General features: G+C 38.5%; 1 protein-coding gene across 1 annotated transcript in view; it reads left to right on the top strand.

Annotated features, from left to right (window-relative positions):
* The window catches only part of ube2j1 (ubiquitin-conjugating enzyme E2, J1), a 57,151-nt gene that overhangs the window by 9,048 nt on the left and 25,779 nt on the right, over positions 1-22,324 (top strand). Inside the window, exons 2-4 of the mRNA XM_042503734.1 lie at positions 13,675-13,748; positions 17,867-17,998; positions 18,523-18,607. Coding sequence (XP_042359668.1) covers positions 13,675-13,748; positions 17,867-17,998; positions 18,523-18,607 — 291 coding nt within the window. The remainder of the gene's footprint in view (positions 1-13,674; positions 13,749-17,866; positions 17,999-18,522; positions 18,608-22,324) is intronic.

Below are 22,324 nucleotides of genomic sequence, written 5' to 3'. Positions count from 1 at the left end.
TAAATCAATATAAGAAAAAAACATCTTGTTGTCATAGTCCACAACTTGTTGCCAAGACCAAGAAAAAATAAAAGTTTTATATTTGAGGAAAATTTAAAAAATGCACAAATATCATTTAATCAAATTTAGATAATGTTTTAGAGTTACTGTAATAATTGTAGTATTACATTTCAGGCTAAAATGATACTACTATACTAGGTGCATTGATCCTAATTACTGCACTTTCAGTTTTTTTCTCTCTGCTCACCAGTGCTGGAATGTAACTAAGCACATATCTGAGCTTACTTTTACATTAATTGAGTATCTTAATCTCATACCAACTTCTACTTCTACTTCACTACACTTCAGAGAAACATATTGTACTTTTTACTCCAACACTGTTATCAGATAACTACTTCACAAATTAAGATTTTTGCGCACAAACTGAAAATATGAAAATATACTAGTGCAGCTGAAACAATTAGTTGATTAATTAAAAAAATAATAGGCGACTACTTTTTTTGTAAGTTTAAGTCATTTTCCTGCAAAACATTTCATGGTTTCAGCTTCTCATATATACTTTATGTATGAGGAACTGCTGCTTTTTCTTTAAATATTTTGATTCATTACATTTATTTAAACCTTTCTGCAAGGGCACTTTACAGCAGGCCTATGTCAGTTTCACTTCAAATTTCTTCTTCTCACACCTTTTTTTGGTTTCATATCTCCAGTCTTGTTTATGTACCTGTAGTCTTTGCACACAGCACAAAGCCTGCCTTTATGTAGTGTTCAGGGGGCCTTACCTGTGCTGATAGGTGACTGAAGTGCGATTCATCATGAGCACACCTGGGTAAGAGCAGATTTGGGTGGTTAAGAGCACTTGGTTCATCTGGAGTTGGCTTCTCTTATGTTTCAAGTTAAGAGAAAATAATTTTTGATCCCACACCCATCAAAGCATAAAAACACGCAGCGTATTATTTCTGGGTGTCATTCTGGACCTCTACTTTCCACCTGATGATATCATATTTGGCATATGAAGAAAATACATGCTATCTCCACCAGATGCACTACTGATAAACAATTTTTTGCATGTGGTATATTGAAAACAGTTCTTTTTTCTTTTTTTTGGTCTTAAAATAGTGGCATGATGAGGAAAAACCTGGCATTTAAAAGGTTAAAATTTTGAAAAATAATAATTATTTTATATTTCTCACTAGGACTGATGTTGGTTAAATAAAATGAACTTAATGAAAGTAGAAAATAATATTAATGTGTAATATTTTTTAAAGTGTATCAGTCCTGCAATAGTCTGGCGACCTGTCCAGGGTGTACCCCACCTGAAAATTACTACTTTATAAACACACAAATACAAATATTGGCATCTGCCTCAAAAATATAATATAAATATATATAAATCTATATTTAGCAGGGCTCTACTTTAGTGAATACATTGTTATCATAAATAGAAGTTATGCAGATGGATGGCTGGGCAGACAGACTGATGGACAGATAACTTACACACTGGAGATCAGATATCTCCCTGTGAGATTTGGTTTTGACTCCAGGACATCTTGTCCATGACCCCAAGGAGTCCCAGGCTGAGTGGGAGCTGCCGCTGGCCCCGCCATCAAAGCTGGAGCAGCCCGCTGCCTTCCCAGAAGATACCGGTGGATGAGGCTCTGAGCAGACTCTTAAAAGTGGTTCATCTCTCATTCTGAAGTGCCTGTCCAGCTCTGATAGCCTATCACACCTCTGAGGGCTCCTGATTCCACTCTGCAGGGCATTGATGGATTCCCCAAGTGGAAAATCATGACTAACTGGTGGCCTGGAAGATAGAGCGTTTTAACCTGAAAAGCTTTTAGCTATAGCTCTCTCAGTCTCGCCATTCCTCCTCACCGCCCCTCATAAAACTGTCTGTCTTTCAGATCCATGCTGACAGTTTTCTCTAGAATGTTGTAAACTGTAAAACTTTTTTAAACAAAGAAAAAATACCACTGACTTTTTTTTAGGCATTTACTGTATTTTGATACTAACATGATCGAGTGCTCGAAGCGAACAGTGCATGTCAGCTGCAGAACAGCTAGAGAAACGGTGGCTCGCCGGTTTTGCTACGCATGACGCTTGCGTTTGTTGACTCTGTACCACTTTATACTACCGTTTAAAGTCTGTCCCTCTCACAGAGATGAAGAAATACAAAGTTTTACCTCAACTTCCTTGCTTCCCTTTCAAAACAAAAGCTATCTGACTGTATCTCTGTGGACAGAATACCATCATCAGTTGCAGATACGATGCATTTTATTTTGAAGCATTTTAGGACGGAGCTTGTATAACTTCATAAATGAGTGGAATATGTGCTTATAAATATAAAAATACAGCACTCATATCAGCCGGCAGCACCAGTTAAGGCTGGACTATTTTGATGCAGAAAGAATGTACTCGTTATAATTATTTCTGTCGGGCCATTTTCTGGTTTTTGATTTTTGAATTTTTTTTTGCTTATTTTTGGGTACTTTTCTTGTAACTTTTTTTTTTACCAGTTTCTTACCATATTTGGTCCATGTTTTATTAGGATACTCAGTGCCTTCGCCCCAAAGCCATGGAGCTCTGCAGCTGCTCTGTTTGCCTCTCAAAACTAACCCACAACTACTGCAGCAGTGCCAATCTGCTGGAATAGTTTCAGCATTTTTGTCAGTATTGTACCAAAAAAATTGTGCTTTTGGGTACTGATACTGAATTCCAGGTACTGGAACTGGTACTAGTTTTGATTCAGATGTGGACGGAACCTGAAGTTGTGATACACATATTTCTGACATCTGGCTGCACACAGGATCAGATAAACAACATTTGTGCATGCAGTATGTTGAGATAGATAACTGTGGGAAGGAAGACGGTACAAATTGTTTCTGTGTGCTCACAATGGCACTCTGGAGCCTGCTTTTTCCGCACAGTCAGTCAGTCCTCCTCCACGCGGCCATAATGTGCTGCTGCTGCTGTGGGAATGAGGCCTTGTGCCAACGCCTGCTGGTTGTTGTTGAGGAGACCACTACTCCCTGTGCTGTTAGGACATCTTACGCCACACATCAGCTTTTTATATCGACATCACAAGAGTGTGATCGTCAAATTGTGCCTCCATGTGATGATACATGATTAAGAATGTCTTAACAACCCATAGGAGGCAGAAGCTTTCGTCCAAAACTGATGCCAGATTTATAGACACAACTGTTGGTGCTTGAGTTACTTAGCAGTAAGTAAATAACATGGATTCTGTTAGTTGTTTGGATACAATTCCTGCTGGTCGGTCTCTAATTTTAAACTACCTTCAAACTCATAGAGTCTATTGGGCAAAATCTGTATCCAGCTGCTGATTATCAGTCTTCAGCTTAGTGTCTGACAGGCTTAAGTTCTTCCTCCCACACCCTCACTTGGCTGTGACTGATTGAGCTGTTTGTTTCTACTTCTTCAACTTGTAAAACTTTTCCAGACAATGCAACCCACTGCTCTGATTAATTACCACAAAGTGAACACGCAGTGGGATTGATCAATCTTTTTCACCAACACAGCTCAATCAGACAGCCTCCAGCGGCAAGTTCATGATGCTCCCTAAGCTCTGTTGGCCTTTTTTAGTCTGTTAATCTCTCAAGATGTCAAGAAGGAAATATGTTGATACCGATTGTCAATATTAAAAAGAAAAATACAACTGAACACCTCCTAAATGCAAGGTTCTCTCTTTTGTTTAACTAATACTAGCTTAGAACGTCAATTCTCTGCCCGAACCTGATTGGGGCAGGGCTGTAATTTCTCACTATTCCTTCAAGCTTTAATCGAGTCGTTTTATTGCCAAATTAACGTTTATTTATGTAATTTTTCAAAAATGAATTTGTTGTGAACTGTCTCGTGCTTAAATGGCACTTTGGCAGGAGTTTTAATGGACTGAATCAAGAGGGAAAGAGAGAGAAAGAGGGTGTAGAGAAAACATTAGACTTAGGGAAGTGTAGGCCCATCTGCATTTGTAGAACAGCTGATCAGAACATCCTCCCTCTGAAATGACCTGTGATTGGCCACAATTTCCTGTCACAGGGTTTATTTTCTAAAACCTTAAAACAGAGCCAAGAGAAAGTGCAGAAGTCTAGTTTTCTCTGTCCGTCTGAATTGCAACATACTGTAAATTAGTTACAGGATTTTTGCCCATTGATGGTAAATTAAACTTGTCTTCCTGTCTGGTCAGTGAATCCACCACTTTGGTCTTGGCTGAAATATCGTTATAAACTATTTAAAGGATTGCCAGGGTGTTTGGTTCAGACTTCCATTGTGCTCAGAGGATGAGTTCTACTGACTTTAATGATCCTGTGACTTTTCCACTAGCACCACCATGAGCTTGACATTTAGTGTTTTTATTGAAATATCTCAACCACTACTGGAGAGGGAGAAAGAAAAGTTTTGACGCAACACCAAAACTTTGTTTGATCATGAAGCCCGGTCTTCCACTACAGTTCTCTGTTTTACTGGTGAACTTCTGGTGCTGGTTCTCATTGAACTCAAGTTACAGTCAGTAACTACTATTTACAACATCACTGTGCAGCGGAAACACTGGGTGTGTTAGCAACAACATTTTAGAGGATTGTGATGTTAAGTGCAAGATCAGGATTATATCTGCTGTCTTATGTTTGACACAGTTCCCAGTGCGCTCGCTCACCGGAGCAGCTTCACTCTCCATCTTTGCCATTTGTGGCACAGCAGCTGTCAGTGTTGATAGGCTATTACTCACGACACGAAACCAATCAGATAGAGCTGTGGGCGGGACATTGATGTGACTCAATCAGAGACAAAGTAGCACATTTTGCTATTAATTTATTTGAAGTAACGATTACGATAATCGTAAAAATGCTGAATTTTATGTGTGATCATTGGCCGGGCCAATAATAAGCCAATAATCGGCCGACTGCTACTTTTCTTTGTAGTGATGGCCATAGGAAGCCTCATGAACCATTATTTATTTTATGAGCACACTAGATGACATTATGGTTTTAAAGAAAAAGGCTCAAAGAATGGAAACTCACTATGCTTTTAACCCTTTTTTGAGCATGGAGTGCCATCTAATGGGCTCAGATGTAAAGAAAATGATATACGAGGCTCCATTTGGACATCAGGCGTGTTGTCTTTGTCCCTACATGCATTGGACATCAATTTGACGTCAGAAAGTCGTTGGAATGGTGGAATGCTTGGAATGAAAGTTGGGTTGGCAATATATGATTTTGGCATGAGTTGATGATTTTGACAAGTTTGGAAGACGCTGGATTTTGGTCAAAGGCATTTAAACTAAGTTTTGTGTTGGACTTTGTTATGTTCCAAATTCTAAATTTCAACAAATATATTTTCATTTTTATTGTAAGTGCATAGTCAGATTGGTTATCAGTCTCATTAAGTATTAATAATCGGTATGGGTATCGGCCCTGAAACACCAATATTGGTTGACCCCTTGCATTTAGGCTTCAAACTTCCTGAAAGTGGTGTTCATTTGTGAAGAGGGCGGATGCTTACAAGTGGCTAAATGAAACTGCAGAACATCATCACGCTGAACGCAGCTTCACAGCCTTGTTGTGGTGGCGGCATTTAGTCAGGTGACCATTTCATTTATTCATAGCCTAACGTTAGCTTTTTACCTTTAGTGATTGCCTATAGGCTTCAAAAATCCTGAAAGCGATGTTCATTTGTGAAGATAATCTTGCTTAACAAAACGTGTAAGTATTATAGACGTTAGATACCTTATTTTTTGCAGTAATCTGTAATCCAATGGAAAAATTCCCTAGGCTTTTTGATGAGGAAACCAGGGCGAAGCTAAATGAAAAGTCATCCTCGGGGCGCTCTATAGGGTAAGTTATTTGGGAGTTTAGTTAGAAAAGTTGCTTTGCAAAGGTCTGAAAAAATAAGAAAAATGCCACTGATGTTTCCCAGACTCCCAGCACACATGCATAATTACATATTAACTGTTTTTGTACAGCCACAGCCCCTCACTAAATTAAACCGAATAGTGTTTTCCAGAAAAATCCGTAGAGTGATCAGACCTGGATAGCATCCATACTGTTGCATCATTAAGGATCATTTAGTTAAACTATTTTATTGCAGGAGACAATTTAAGGTCATAAATAAACAATACAAGAAAAAAACCTGCAAAGTATGACAGAACACACGGACAGGGATTAGACCTCCGCAGCTTTCTCTCCTCCTCACACTCTCAGCAATGCAACACATGTCCTCCAGCCTCTCCTCCAGTCCTTCTCCATCTTGCTTTGCATTGACAGCACAGTCACAACAGCCATCAGACCTGCATATCAATCAGCATTTTCAAAGTTTCCCTCCTGGGTCCGCAATTGTGGATTGACATTTTCCTCTCCAGTCACAACAACAGGCTCAGCTCGGCAGCTCCTGTCATGGGCTAACAACTCATTTCAAGAGATACCTCACATCACCTACTCCCAGCTGATTCCTCGCCGCTCCTCTTTTCATTCTAATTGCTGTCAAAAACGTTCTCCTTCGCTCTCCCTCTCTCCTTGGTTATTATTTTTTTTCCGAGAACACCGCTTGCTTCTTCTCTCTTGCATAACAATTCTGTGGTCTCAGGAACATCTTGAGGACACTTTGTTCTGATCCTTGCACTCCTGGGTACCAGTTGCTTGTAAATTCGGCATCATAGCAACTCTCAGGATGACCCTGGTGTGTTTGTGCCAAATATTAAAGATGTCCGTCTCCTTATCAATGTTAAAAGGTCATCGTACACAGCATAGTTGGGGACGGTTTATTGTCCAACCTTCAGAGAGCTCCCATTGCTTTTATCTTTTATTTTTCTTTAGCATGAGAAGCAGCATCACACAGAGGCTGAGCCAGACAATCAAAAATGAAGATATTTGGGGGTTTTGGTATTTTGAGTTTATGATTTATTGTTATTTCATAATACCAAGTTTTCAAAGCTTGGTGTAAGACCTTCCAACAGACTACAGTATTTCAGGCTCTTAACATTGGATTAGTATGCGTATGTGTTTGCCTCGGTATAAACAATGTGGAGTTGGTTGCTGACTTTGATTTGATATTGATACTCTGATATGAAATTAGATATCAGGAGGAGAAGTGGATCATATGCAAATGTCTTAATTATATTTTCTTCTGGCTTGTAAAACTGAATAGCAATGTGATACAAATTTCTGTCTGTCCTTATTTAGAGAAGTATTTCACTGTTGGAAAGATGGCCTTTTAATAAAAACAGGATGTCTCAAATACTTTTGAAACTTGTGCTATACGACCAGCAAAAAACTAGAAAATGGATGCTTTTGCTCAAGAGATAGAAATCCTACAACTACCAGAATGAACTGCGCCACACCAGGCTATTGACGCTCCTGCTGGGGGATGATGTAATGCAAACCCATACCTGTGAAATGATAGCGGCCAGCTGCCAAGAAGAAAAATTTTGATATTGAACATGTTTCTGAAAACATTTGAGGAGAGAAATATCCTCAGTAAAAGAATCAGAAAGTTTAGACTTTATCAGTGCTGCTTAATTTTACTGTTTTATTGGATTTCGACCCAAACTCGAGTTCTTCAGTCCCCCCAAGAAAGGGTGGGGGGTTGGGGGTCTGTCTGTTGGCCCACTCCTAAAAATTGTGACTCGTGGTGCCATGGGTGACAGGCAATATGAGTTTGTGGAAGTACAGCCTTTAGTTTGAGCAACAGCACTTATGGCCAACAAAACTGTTTTGGATGGTGTGTTTTGCTTTTATTTTTTTCATCTGGTGGGGTTTCACCATATTGGGTGATATCTAGGCACTGGTTATATGGAGGGACATTTACCACAGTTCATCTGCAGATTGAAAATTGGCAGAGTATCCCTTTAAAAAGTATAGAGACCATTGAGTATTTGGAGCAGCCAGCCAAAAGTCTCTTGGGGATATTGAAAGTCAAACCTAATTTGATAAAGGATTTAAATTGAATCAATTGGGATTAAATAAAATGCTATTCACCTTCATACCTATTCTGACAGCAACAGTAGTCTTAGTCCAGTCTTATTTGGTGTGAATGCAAAAGGTCCAAAATATTCCACATCACTTATACATCATTGGTTTCAATCAACATTTAAAGCAAGCACTTCTTTGTAGTGTTAGCTTTTCAACATTGAGCATTCACATCTGCATTGTCTTCACATATTGCATTCGCTTGTTGATATTTCAACATTTAGCCAAAATGATTGTGTGTGAGTACTATGCAGTCTGAAAAGAACATCATTCAGGACTTTCTTTGTGATCACTGTCTGGCTGACTAACAGCTGACTTTTAAATGATTATTATAAAAATTTAAAGGTTTATACCCACAGCAGCTGATGGACACATTGGCTTATCCCACTTACACAGATCTCACGTGCGAGCTTCCGGTTGCGGGTTAGTCGTTTCAACAAGTATCCCCCCACCACCACCCCCTGCCTACAGCTGGCTCAGCATTAGTGAATTTGGAGCTTTATGCTGCTACTCGTGACGGATGGAGGTCCCACTGTGGAGCGCTGCAGCAGCATGTTCAGCTGTCACAGATCACTGCACAGTTAAGCTTCCTGTCTGTTATTTAATTTGTTGGCTCTTGTGTGTGGTGCCGCATGGGCAAACAGCTTTGTCGTATTTTGGGTTTCTGTTGAAGCTTAACATTTTCAGAAAAGTCGACAGATTGTCATTGATGAAGGTGGAATTGCGTATGCATCTGCGAGAGCAGAGATGGCACTACAAGATGGAATCAAACCCACAACATTAAAAAGCCCATACCAGCATGTCCAACAGCAGTTGGTTTTATCACTCTGATGGAAATGTAGCACAGACCAGGCCTCTGTTCTGGAGTAGTCTTTCAGTGATGTGGACATTTCTGTCAGCTGGCAAATGTAACAGAGTTTGGACTTTAATGGCAATGGCACAAATCCTGGCTTCTTTTGCTGTTGTCAGACTCATCACCCTGGGATACAGTTGTCTGATTTTTTTTTTTTGAATTGCAAAACTGCCAAAACATGAGGTGTATTTTGATAAGTTTTGGGCCAAGATGCTCAAAGCCGCTGCACAGAGGTAGAATACTTCTTTCTCATCCCCCTTTGTCTTACAGACAGTGAAATTCAAGGTTCTAACCTTGTTACCATGTCTATATGGTGTTTTTTATATACCATAAGACAACTCAAGGGTGAAATAAGCTGCCACAAACCTTAGAAACTAATCCCGTCAACTTGCAGGGTGTCTGTGGAGAAAATAGGTGCATTAGTATTTTGCAAATAGTGTTCACTCTCCAGTGTTTTCCACATAATCAGAATCCATGTGTGGTGGTAGCAGACGAGGGGCAGAGATGGTGAATGTGCCACCAAACCTCCTGTTTTTGTTTTTTTATAATCTTGTGAACATGTGTCGCTTTTTTATCATGCTGTGCCCCCTCTCTAAAAAGTAACATTTTTGAAGGTCCATGAAGACAGCAGTTCTAGTCCTGGTGATCAGTTTATGCCGTTAAAGTGAACTGGATTAATGGCTTAGAGGAGAAGCAGAGTGAGTGAATGCAAATTTTTAGACTCAGAGCATTGTATGGTTAACTTTCACTGTGCCTGGTGTTCTACTCTCCGTCTGTGACAACAGTACACTCTGTACTCAGAGAGTGTGGTGCAATGAATAACCGGAAAATATATTTCAGTAGCACTAGAAAATCTATTTGTGGGTGCAGATATGTTGATTGTGGTGGCCCACCATAAATAAATGGGACCTGGGACTTGCATTATAATGCACAAGTTGTATGAGAGTTGGTAAATGGATGTTTTGATATAGTTTTACTGTTGTTAATTGTGGACCCCTTTTACTCCAGTTCCTCAAGATTTTTTGGATTCTTCGTTGTTGAGGCATGCCGGGAAAACAAAGTTTTCCTCACAAATTCAGGGTGCGAAATTAACACCACGTGTCAAATACGGTTAGATTTTCCGCTTGCTGAGTAAATAAGGCTATCATTGGCATTTAGCTTTCACAGTAAAAGCCCTAGATGAAAACAGTGCATGAAAGCTTAACACAGGTGACTTATTCAAATGATGAGGCTGTAGTGATGAGTTGTTTGATATATTTAAATAATCCTGCTTCGAATATTGGTTTGGCCTCTTCTCTAAGTTTTTATTTAACATAACACACCATTATCTCAATTAAAGTTATGGAAACAAGAGGCCCGTATGTGAAACAAGGAAGGTAATTTATTATTTTTGAAAAATAATGTGCTTGGCCAGTGGATTTTTTCATCTACAAGCCACCTTGGTTTGTAAGTCAAAAAGTAAATTTCAGACACAGCAAATTCAGTTTAACATGGGGTGAGTAATTGATACACAAATGGTCATTTTGGTGGTAAAGTATACCTTTACACATGAGGGGATTGTCTTTTTCATGGAAAAAAACTTGTAAATACGTAGTGTAGTTTAGTACTTTTGAGCTTGAATAAGACTGCAAGCAGTGCATGACCCCCTGCACTGTGGTGTAAACAGGAGGGGGCGGAGGAAGCCTTGTAAACATACGCACACATACAGACTATTGCCCCGGTCTCCTTGTGTGTCCAATGCCAGATTACTGTGGTTGGTTCACATCTTCACTGAAGAGTGTCTGTCCTCGGGCGGAATCAGAAAGAACACGTGCCCTGAAAGCCGCGTGGTGTCAGGCCATCTCTCTGCTCCACTGCTTCCCTCAGCCCCGCAGCCCGCACATCCTCTCAGCTCGCCTCGCCTTCATCCCTGTTATTTGCCCTCCCCGCTGCTGCCCTTCGTCTTCTTCTCCCGTGTTCATTTCACAGTCTCCATTTCCAGCTCAACACCCAAACTGCCCGCACTCGATTGGATTCCAAACCAATTTTGCCTCCATGAATACCTCTTAGTTCCGCTTTCCTTTTCACAATTACTTTCTGATTTTCAGCCCCGTCCTGTTTCTTCTTGCAGCGGGCTGAAAGCTGATAGCTGGAGCTCCGGTCGCAGCCCAGAAGAGAGCAAAAGCACGCAAATTGACCTTGCTCTCTAATAACTCAAAAACGCCCCAACTTGGGACAAGCACTTTGCTAACACAGGGCTGAGACTGTGACATCGCCCATGTTGCTGTGACTCATGACCTTGTGTGAAAGCATGATGGGATGTTTAACCTAAGGCTTTGCCCGAGATGGACTTTAATGTGCCCTCAGTGTGCAAACTCACCTCCTGCACTCTGACTGGTGTAGCTGCAGCCTGGTAGCCAGTGTTCCATCAAAGAGTTGTGTCCTTTACTGCCAGAACAGTGATTAAACCCCCCTGCAATCATCATCATCATCACCATCATCATCTGGACTTGTATAACCATCCTTCCTAGAGTGATGAGGTAGTCTGCGTTCAGATTAACACAGCAGGCCGGAGTGTGTGGCTGGGTCGTGTCACAAGGGTTAATGCCAGCAGATGTTTCATTTTGAGAGCATGTTGTGTCTGCACTGATACTCACGAACTCCATGGGTGGAGATTGACCCCTTTAAACATAACTTTAAAAAAAACAAACTTGTTTACTCTGTTTCTGCCTTGAGTGAAAAGTTCAGCTGCGTTTGCCGCGTGCGGCAGGATCATGACTCCCGCTGTCATCTGCTCGTCATCTGCTCATCTTCAACAAGCAACTCATAAGCAGCGTTTTAATTTGACCACATTGGGTTCAGCTCTGATGTGTGTGTGTGTGCACAGATTTGCAAAATGTACTTACTCCATCAGTGGGAGGGTGGATTTATCTTTACCATCAGGACAGAAACAAACTCAAGTTGAACTTGTTGAAAAATTCATATGACTGAATGATCACAGTTATCAGTGTTGTCATGGTAATGTTAAACATATACTATTAGTCCCTCCAGGATTTCGCGGGCTGTATTTGGGGTCATTTTCTACAAAGTTGTGATGCATGTTGCAATGTTTATAGGCTTGTGATCTCATCCCTACACTTGTCATTTTTTGCCACTTAATAATATATCATTAAGATGTGCTGAAAAGATTGAAAAATACTGATTCACAAACTGCAATAGGTTCAAGTTTTATATTGAAAAGCACGAAGAAAATTAGTAGCACTATGCAGCTTTTTTTGCATAATCAGTATGAATACATATATAGCAATACCTTTATATGAAAATACATATAATACAAAAACAGATAGACTAAGTCCTAGTAGAAGTTTGGATGCTGATGCTGGACAATATTTTTGAGATTTTCAAAGCATGATAAAAAACAGTTTTAAAGAACATTAAAATTTGAAAGTATAATATAACCATCGGGAATTTTACTTGTGGTTTATTGTGAAATTTTTTTTATCCCTACAGTCACACACTGTTATCAATTTTTATTCTTCTGAAAAATATTCACATTTGAGAAGCAATGAATTTCTAAATTTTTGCTGAAAAATTTACTCGTCCATCAATTTCACGATGGCTCACAGGGTAAATTTAGTAAATTTCCATTCCGAAATGCTAATTTTATCAGTACAACAACATTGTTCTGTCATAAATAATTCTATAATAATTTCTACCCAGCTGATTTTTAGTAAAGAGAGTAAAGCTCAGCACCTTCGGGAGATGCTTCATGTAAACAACCTTAAGGATTGTCTTTCTTGTCGTCTTTTTTATTCATTTTACCTTTATACTTTATGTTTTATTTATTTTATTTCCTTTTATTTGTGGTTTTATTGCTTTAATCACTTCTGTTGTCGATGTTTTTGGTCTATTTCTGTGTAATATGTTATATTGACATTTTACATCTTGCATCTTGCATTATTTATTTTCTGGTTTTAACTTCATACCAACTCTGCCCTTGTTTCGTCTTGCATGTTTTCAGTATACTGTTTGGCTTTCCATTGCTGCATCGCTGTTTATGTGTCCCATTTCTGTTTTGCTTTTGAAGGTGCTTTATTCATAAAGTTGTTATTAAGCAGGTTTTTGCTGTACTAATAAAATTGTAGGTATGGATACATTATGCTGAAATTTGGCAGTACAACAGGTAAACAGGGAGGAAGTGTTGAGTTTGCATAAACAGCCAATTAAAATGAAAAAAAAAAATAGCCCGGGGGCTTCCTGCTAAAATATGATAAAATATCCTTACAAAACAAGGGAATTACTAACTAATTATGCACATCAGCGTCTGCATCTCAATTGTTAAAAACCTATTTCTTAATCAAAGGCTCATGTTTTAATCATGCAGTACAGTTTGCCAGTCCACACAGGGATGGCTTACTGAGAGACTGTCTTGTTGAATAGTTTTTAGGAAACAGAAGAGCCAAAGGTGTTTTTAAACCAAGATTTTTGGATTGCACATTTGAAAGGAGCCTCTTTACCCTAGCTGTCTGAACGAGTGTGACAGTCAGTGTGATTTTTAGCAGAGACTTGCCAGTACATGAAGGCCTGTCCCTCTGCATGCTCTTCTCGTCTGTCCATCTGCGTTAACGTCCTAATACACAGGGGAGCAGCACATTTGCAGCCCTCTGCATCTGGAAAGCAGGAATGTTGGCCACTAAAACTGCTGCAGATATTTGGGTGTATTTGGAGGGTTTAGCACACAATAGGTTGTAGTGGACACTGAACTTATAAGCTGTAATGATTATAACGAAGATGTGAGCCCTGTTTTAAACTGAAGGCGCTAATTTCACTTTTCTTGTCTCTTTGTTTCCATAAAATGTCCAGCGGTAAAGAGGCTGATGAAAGAGGCTGCTGAGCTGAGGGATCCCACAGAGCACTACCACGCCCAGCCGCTGGAGGTAAGTTCACCACAGGACGCCACTGTGCTGTAGTGCCTCGAATTTATTTTACTTTTGTTGAGGATAACCACAATAACACCCCTTTCTAATCCTGTAAAGTCTAACAGAGCTTCTTCGCTGAAGATGTAAAGTTGATTTGATAATAATACTAATAATAATAGTAATAATAAACCTTATTAGCATAGCCCCATTCATACAAGAAATGCAGCCTTAAGTGCTTTACTACAAGGAAATTACATGCGCCAAGTGATTCACATGAAAAGACAGAAGATATAAGAAAACCTACATGTAGAAATAAGATTAGATCAAAATAAAAACATAGAATGCATCTTCACATGGATAAAACCCCACTGGATAATACTAGTAAAAGTAAGATTAAAAAATAAGGATAAAAAATATAATGCACACAATGCAAAACATAAGATGGGAAATATAACCTTTTGATATAATATTAATGAAAATAAAGCTAAAAAATAAAGTGTAAAAAATGCATAAAATTAAGAAAAATACATCATTTTAAGGAGGTGCAGCAATGTGTAAGCGCAAAATGCAAAGCAGTTATTAAATGATACTAATAATAACAGTAACGACAATAATGATCATAATATTAATCATAATGATAAACTTTATTTGTATAGCACTAAACACATTACAAACTACTTTACAGGACAATAAAGCAGTATATACAGTCAAAGATAAAATGGTGTGCATTACATACAAACAACCCTAAACACATATGTATATATACACACGCACACACACAAATATCCAAATACATATACTTACACGCATACATATGCACATAAACGTAATAATAGTGACATTGGTAAAAGAAATAAATAGAAAGTAGACAAACATAAGTTTTACTGTAAAAAGGCCTTCCTTTAAAATTCAGAATCAATAATACTTGTGTACAAATTGTGGTTTGTTACAGTCGCTCTGATGCCAGCATAGAGGATTATCATAAGTATAAATAAGTACAAGCATTAGTACATAAAAGTATGAATATAAAAATAGAAATGCAGTAATACTAAACAATAAACAACAAAGTATAAATGTAAAGAAATACAGAAAATTGTCACTTATATGTGAATATTTAAATAATAATATAAATAATGTGCTGAGTGTGTAAAGTGCGTAAAATATAAAACTGCATTATGCTACATGAAATGTATTAAACTGGTATGTACATTCAAAATATAAAAACACAGATATGTGTGCAATGCTAAAATGAACAACAGAGATATACATAAGTAAGAATTACAATAAGAATATATACTATATGAAGATGGTAAGGAGTTCCACAGCTGCGGGGCTTTAATGGAAAATGTGCGGTCTCCTTTTGTAACGAGGCGGCCTGTGGGAACAGTTATACGGGTCCTACATGTGGAGGCAGGCAGAGGTTCAGCTCATAGGATCTGTGCAAATCTATAATGTAGGGTGGAGCCAGGCCATGTAGCTTTAAAAGGGATTAGTAAGAGTTTAAAATCAATTTTGTACCTATCAGGTAACCAGTGTATAGTTGCAAGGATAGGATGGATTTGTTCTTGTCTCTTGAAGTTCGTTAAAAGTTTGGCAGCCGAGTTCTGACAGCCGGAGAGGGGAACTGGCCTTTTGACTGAGCCCCTCACACAGGGAATTACAGTAATCCAGATGTGACAAAATGACAGCAAAGATGACTTTTTCAAGATCTGCTGTAGAGAAAAAAAAAAAGTTTTAACTTTTTCGATGGCTCTTATTTGAAGAAAGTGTGATTGCATGACCCTGGTTATTTGAATTTTAAAACTGAGCTCAGAGTCAAAGATGACACCCAAATTGCAGGCAGAATACTTAATATCGGAGGACAGGTTCCCAAGTGGCTTTTTTTTTAAAAGAAATATGTCAGGTTTGGGGGCATTTTCATTTTTTCGAAATTCTTGTTTCTTATAACTTTGATCTTATTTTTATACTGTAGTTTTGCCTATAATTTTATCAATAAGAATAACACGATTTAACAAAGTCACAAGTTGTGGGAGCTTGATGACATCACAAAGTAAAAGTCAGGTTGGTCAGGAAACACGGGTGAAGCGATTATTACAAATATTTTGGGTGCATGACTTTCAGTCCAACTTCCAAATGAAGCGGCTGAAATAATCTGGCAGCAATAGCAAAGCTCACTTGCCAGTTGGTCATTAACTAGGTTTTTTTTAATCCCAAGTTCCTCCAAGTGTCCTTGAGCCATATGCTGAATGCTATACTGACGTGCAGAGAGAAAATCTGTAAATTAATTTGGACTGTTGAGTGGATGTAATGTAACATCAGTCTGGCTAAACTTTTGGCTTGGCCTCTTTGAAGCCAGCTGACCCTGTTTGAGAGTCAAAACTCAGTCAAATCTGAACACAGTAACATCCCGCACATACTGCTGGGATCAGTGCAAATGGATCGTTGCAGTGATAACAGCATCTCGTCTTCCTCGGGTTGTTGTCTTTACTTTCAGGGTTACAGTGTAGCAGTGCCAAAATGTAAAGAAATGTTGGCTCTGTAAACGAGGCTCGGTTGTAGCCAGTTAACTCACTGACACTATGCTGTTTCAACATTACGCTTCCTTTTTTCAACACCCAAAGCATGATGGTAACTGTTTCAAAAGTCATTTTCATCCAAAGCGGCAATCTCTTGGTCTGAAAAATGAAACCACTGCAGAAGTCTGAAAAAAGGCATGTTTTGTTTTTAAACAAAGTTTAAAAATGCAAAATGATATAAATATTGATCCTGCTACATCTTTGGAGTTAAAGTATAATTTGATTAAAATCACCAGCTTCTATGAAAATTCCATCCGGTTGCTTGGGCATGTTGCTGTTGATGACGGCAACTTGCCATATATATCAATGTGTATATATTTATATTAGGGCTGCACCTAACGATTATTTTTTTTCGATTAATCATTCAATTATTTTTTCGATTAATCAATTAATCTATCGATTATTTTTTAAATTGATCTAACTATTATTTTTTTAATTACTCAATAAATATATAACAATGAATTTACTGAATATAACATTTTAAAACTTGTCATTCACTGCAGGGCATTATTTCCAAACAAAAAATAGCCCAGTCTTAACCGGTAATCTGTGTTTTACAGTCTGATATAAAGTCTCTCCAAAATCAAATTAATGCAGGAGCTTGTTCCATTCAAGTAAAAGGAATGTAGTGCAATCTATATTTAGCAAAATAAATAAAACAATGTAAAATTCAAGTCACTTAACAAAACAATTTTTGTTACCGTAACAAACCTCAAATCTAGCAGTCCAACAAAACATCTTACAGTAAAATTACTGCAATTTGAAAAACACAATAAGTTTTCTCTAACAGAAATAATTATAACGAGTACATTCTTTCTGCATCAAAATAGTCCAGCCTTAAGGCATACCGCAGCTGATATAGGTGCTGTATTTTCATATTTATAAGCACATATTGCACTCATTTATGAAGTTATACAATTAAGGAAGTTGAGGTAAAACAAACATCTTTGTATTTCCTCATCTCTGTGACAGAGAGAGAATTGGTATAGAGTCAACAAACACGAGCGTCACGCGTAAAAAAACGGTGAGCCACCGTTTCTCTAGATGTGCTGCAGCTGACGCGCAGCTTAGATGCACCTGACAGGTGCTGCTCAGGTGAGCAGTGTGCACGCTTTTACTACAAGATACACCATCGCCGAAACAAAAAACAACACGTCCGGCGCTGCTCACGCTCTCATTAGACGGGCTGTGTGAAATGGTGCGATCGATTACAACAATTACGACGAAGTGTTGCCCCAGCCCTGATGTACATATACAAATATATATTATACCTCAGCCATGTAAAGAATGTTGAGACAAACGCCTGTAAATAAAGGTAGGAGGGTTAAAGTTCAATTCTAGTGAATTGTTCATAGAAGTAAAATGTTATTTTCTTTCTCGTTGGATACTGCACTATTAGAATAAGTGCTCACCATTAGCACAGCAAGCAGCTGTGGGCCGTGTGGCTCCACAGGACTCGTCACTGTCACTGTTGTCACCTCACACAGACATGAGGAGTCTCACGTTTAGTGTCTCCTGTTGAATGCTAGTTTTTTGTGACATTTCTCTCTCTTTGTGCAGGATAACCTCTTTGAATGGCACTTTTCCGTACGCGGGCCACCGGATTCTGATTTCGACGGAGGGGTTTACCATGGCAGGATTGTGCTCCCCCCAGAGTACCCCATGAAGCCCCCCAGCATCATCCTCCTCACGGTAATGCGCAGACAAAGGCCACCTCTCCATCGCATCCGATTATTCTCCCACTGAGGCGGAACAGGAAGCCGTCAAATCAGATGATCAAAGAGTGGAAAATGGACAGCATGTCATTTAACCCTCAGCCATTTCTGGTGGCAACACGCGTAGTGACAGTTGTCAGATCAAAGCCTCAGCTGTCGTCACATTGTCACAGGGAATTGCGCTGGTTTTGTGAGAATATGAGGCTGTCTTATTATATTTAGACAGCTGTGTGACACCTGCACTGATGTCACGCTGATAAAAGCCAGAGTGCTCTGAATTGTTTTGACACTTTTTCATTGTGTCCAGCCTCGTTTTGCTCCATTCTAGTAATGTTCCTTTTCCATTCATTGTTTTAAAACTTCTCCAGAATCCCACATCCTCAGCTGTGTCAAACTTCCATCTCTGTCTGCTTGTCAGAACTTTTGAGAATGCATGTTTTATTAATTCATCTCTACCCACACACTCACCTCCACCTCCTTGTTATTGCCTTTCCCTTCAAGCCAAACGGAAGATTCGAAGTTGGGAAGAAAATTTGTCTGAGCATCTCTGGCCATCATCCAGAGACCTGGCAACCCTCTTGGAGCAGTAAGTATCCTCAGAGTTTCTCTAATTAATTCTTTTTCCGAACTAAAAGTCACTGTTTTGTTGTAGCCCGGAGATTCTGGTAGAATGACTCTTATTTTTAGAGCTGAAAACAGCCATCAAACAAAGGAACTGTTATAAAGAGTGAGGAAAGCTATTGATGTTATGTTCTAATGTGTCCGTACAGTTATTCATTTTGAATGGCTGACACTGCTGCCCATTCTTATTATAAATCACATTACCATAATTCTCCAATAACAGCTGGCATTCAGATAATGACAGGGTATCCAATAATAGTGGGAGGTGTGGCCAGCACAAACAAACAAAGGTCAGTTGCCAATGAAAGTCTGGTAAAATAACATTGAAGAGGGGTGTAATTATCAGCACTTTAATAGCTCTCACATGGTGCATTCAGCAGCAATGTGTACTTTCTTTACAGCAACGCTTCCATCAGCAACAACAAAGGCATGTTACATTCACTGTGCTGCACACTGATGTCAATGCAAGTGATTGAAACTGAAGGGGACTCCCTAAAGACATTTGGTGTGGGCATCTTTGTGTGCAAGATACTAAACTGATGTCAGAATACAGACCTACCATTCGATTCTGTAAAAAACGCCTTTACTCCAGCATCATTTAGGTTTTCGGCATTATGTTTTCAGGTTGTGTGTACGTCCATCCATCAATTCTCCTGAACGCAATATCTCAATGAAGGCATTTCTTTAAATTTGGCACCAATGTCCATCTGGACTCAAGAATAAACTCGTTCGATTTTGATGGTCAAAGGGCAAGGTCAAGGTTACTTGCATCAGTCTCATTTTTGTGAATGTACCATCACCATTAAGCCATGTTTTAGGATGTTTTCACATATAGTCCTCTTTAAAAAGAGCCAAACTCAGTCCTCTTAAAGTGAAACAAAAAGTGGACCAACAGAAAAGGGGCTCTTTTAAAGGTTTTTTTTTTTCCATACAAATTGTCACGTCATTGAAAGAGGATTTGGTTTTGGTCCACTTCAGCTCTGATTGGGTCTCAGTCCCCTTTCTGTTCACACTATATACAAATATCTGCCTCTGTGTGTCCATCCATCTATGTCTATGTAATCTATTGTATATATTCTATGTATATACTTGAAAATATTAGCAATATATAAACTGGAGGGCTGTTAGTTTGTTCTCACATTTAAAGGTGCTGCGGTATCTGTTTATCTGCTAACGCTAACATCCCACTCTTAACCGGAAGCTTCAAGTCCACAGTAAAAACCTTGAAATTTCTGGCCTGAGATGAGCCGGGTCATTCAAAATAAAAGCACCATGAGTCCGATTTTGATTTATGTAATTAAAATAATACTTTTTAAAATTTCATTATAAGAGAACATATTTTATTAAATATTATTAAGACAGTAGTTTTTTTAACTTCATTATTTGACAGTAGCTACTTGATTTAACTTTATTGTAACTTCAGTTCATTATTTTTTTTATATTAATACTTTTATATTAATACTAAAATGTCAGAGTTTATCGTGTATCGTGATATAGCATTAAAATATTGCAATAATATTTTAAAGCCATATTGCCCAGACCAGCCATAGGCTGATGCTAATAAGGTTAGCAGGTTGTATTTGTGGGGAAAATGCATCAAAGGAAAAGACCTTAATTTTTTACTTTTGTTAAATACTGTCACTATTAAGCCATGTCCTATATGTGTTGTGGGCGTGTTAGCTGAATCAATGAAACCTTACTGCACTTCACAGCAACTAAGCATAGTGGCATAGAAAAGTTTTATCTGATTTCATTAACACTGCTGAGAAAATTTCAAGGTTTAATTGGTGTTCTAATTTTTTGTAACTGCCATTGGTTTTAGTTTTGTCTGTTTATTTGGTTTGAAACTGAAAAAGACATGCATTCTTTTCGTAATGCTATTTGTTGAATGTTGTTTGTGCCTTAACACCTAGGCTGTAAATAAAGTAAATGATGACGATGGCGATGATTAGAAAACCCACCGACAACTAGCAGTGTGATTGCAGAGTGACGCAGACACACCACTGCACTGGTAAAAATGCTCACAGCGGCATGGGCCCCCTGCGTAGGCTGTGGTGCAGGTTCTGCGTAGAGCCGACGCACGACTATAAATCAGCCTCAAACAGCACGAAGGCAAAAGAAAAAAAAAGTTCAAAAAGATAAACCAGAGGAGTGTTGAGTAGACTTTGTTGTTGCACTGATTGACTTACTGCTGTGGAAAAAAGCAACCAGCATAAACAGCAAATTAGCATTTCAAAATATGAAATGATATTTTTATAAAACTAAATAAAGCATATTTAAAACAAAAGCTTGTCTGCAGCTGAAGTTAACGCAGGCCTTATTCTGACTATTTGCTGAATATCACACTGGTATAGTCTTTGGTTAGAATGAAAACCTTCAGACTTCTTTTGTACAACATGGACCAGCTTAAATCATTAAATTCTGTCGATAAGTTTAAAATGTGTAAAAACACCCCAAAAACACCAGACAAATAAAAATGATGTGGATTTGCCACAGATTTTTTTTTTTTAAAATGATACATCAGTCATTCTTTTATTTACACAAAGTGTCCTTTTATGTGTAGCTTGTGCAATATATCCTTTATCCCATGGCCAGATTTATTTATTTTTGTTACATATTTTAATAGAGCATCAACAGTATAAAATATGCATTAACGATAGAAAAGGCAAATGTACAATGCTGACTTTTTTTCGGAATTAGCTGAAGATTTTTGCCCTGACTTTGGCGTTCTATCCATTCTGGAAATAACCTTGCAAAATAATCAATACATATTGAGTGCCTGATTGTGGTGAACCTCTCCATCATCAGAAGGGCATATTTCTGCACCTCCCGGAGTCATAACTGATCATTTATTTCTACTGAGAGTTCATTTTAGTTCTCTGCTGGCAATCAGTCCTTTTGCCGAGTTCTACTTTCATGCTACTTTCCAGCATTTAATCAGAGGGAACTCAGTGGGAGATGGGGCATCCTCCTCAAAGCATTTTTCCCCCACTAGTTCCCTCTCATTACCACAAAAAAAGATTTAATTCGTTAACAGAGCAAAGACAAAGGTAGCTCTAAACCAACTTATGCAGGTCACATGGCCGGCCATGCCTTAGAGATTTGGCTTCCCCTGCTGGGTTCTTAACATGTTGTGTAAAAGTCGCGACTCATCCTTTTTGGAATGACTGCAGGAAGCCTGGCTGGATAATTGCACCGAGCCCTTACGCTCACTACTGTTGGCTGCCGCTTTAGCTCATATGCTACGCCTACATATTTAATAAAATGTGGCTAAGTGATTCAAACATTCCCTCTGATGTCACTTTGAAGAAGATTTTACATATTCCTATTTATTTAGATCCGTTTATGAATATATATATGTATTTATGAATGTTTTCTCAGGCTGTTTCCTGGTCTGTTTGTAGTTAATTCATTTTGTGTTTGAAAATATGAGCCGCAGTATTATAATGTCCAGTCCAGAATGAGTTTTGCTGTCACATTGTCAAATAGTAAGAGTAGCGACACACATACACAGATCCATTCATGTTTTTCAGAACCTAAAAAGACTTAAAGTTGAAAAGTGAAAGCTGTAAAAGACATCCTAACAACAGACTTTTTACTGTTATCAAAGTGAATGTGCTGCTGCTCCTTATACTGATTGAAGAGTGCACACTTAACTGCTGCTGGAGACGACTCACTTTGA

This window comes from Plectropomus leopardus, chromosome 16 (genome assembly GCF_008729295.1).
Source record: "Plectropomus leopardus isolate mb chromosome 16, YSFRI_Pleo_2.0, whole genome shotgun sequence".
Classification (NCBI taxonomy): Eukaryota; Metazoa; Chordata; class Actinopteri; order Perciformes; family Serranidae; genus Plectropomus; species Plectropomus leopardus.
This window is presented reverse-complemented; position numbering and strand designations above follow the sequence as displayed.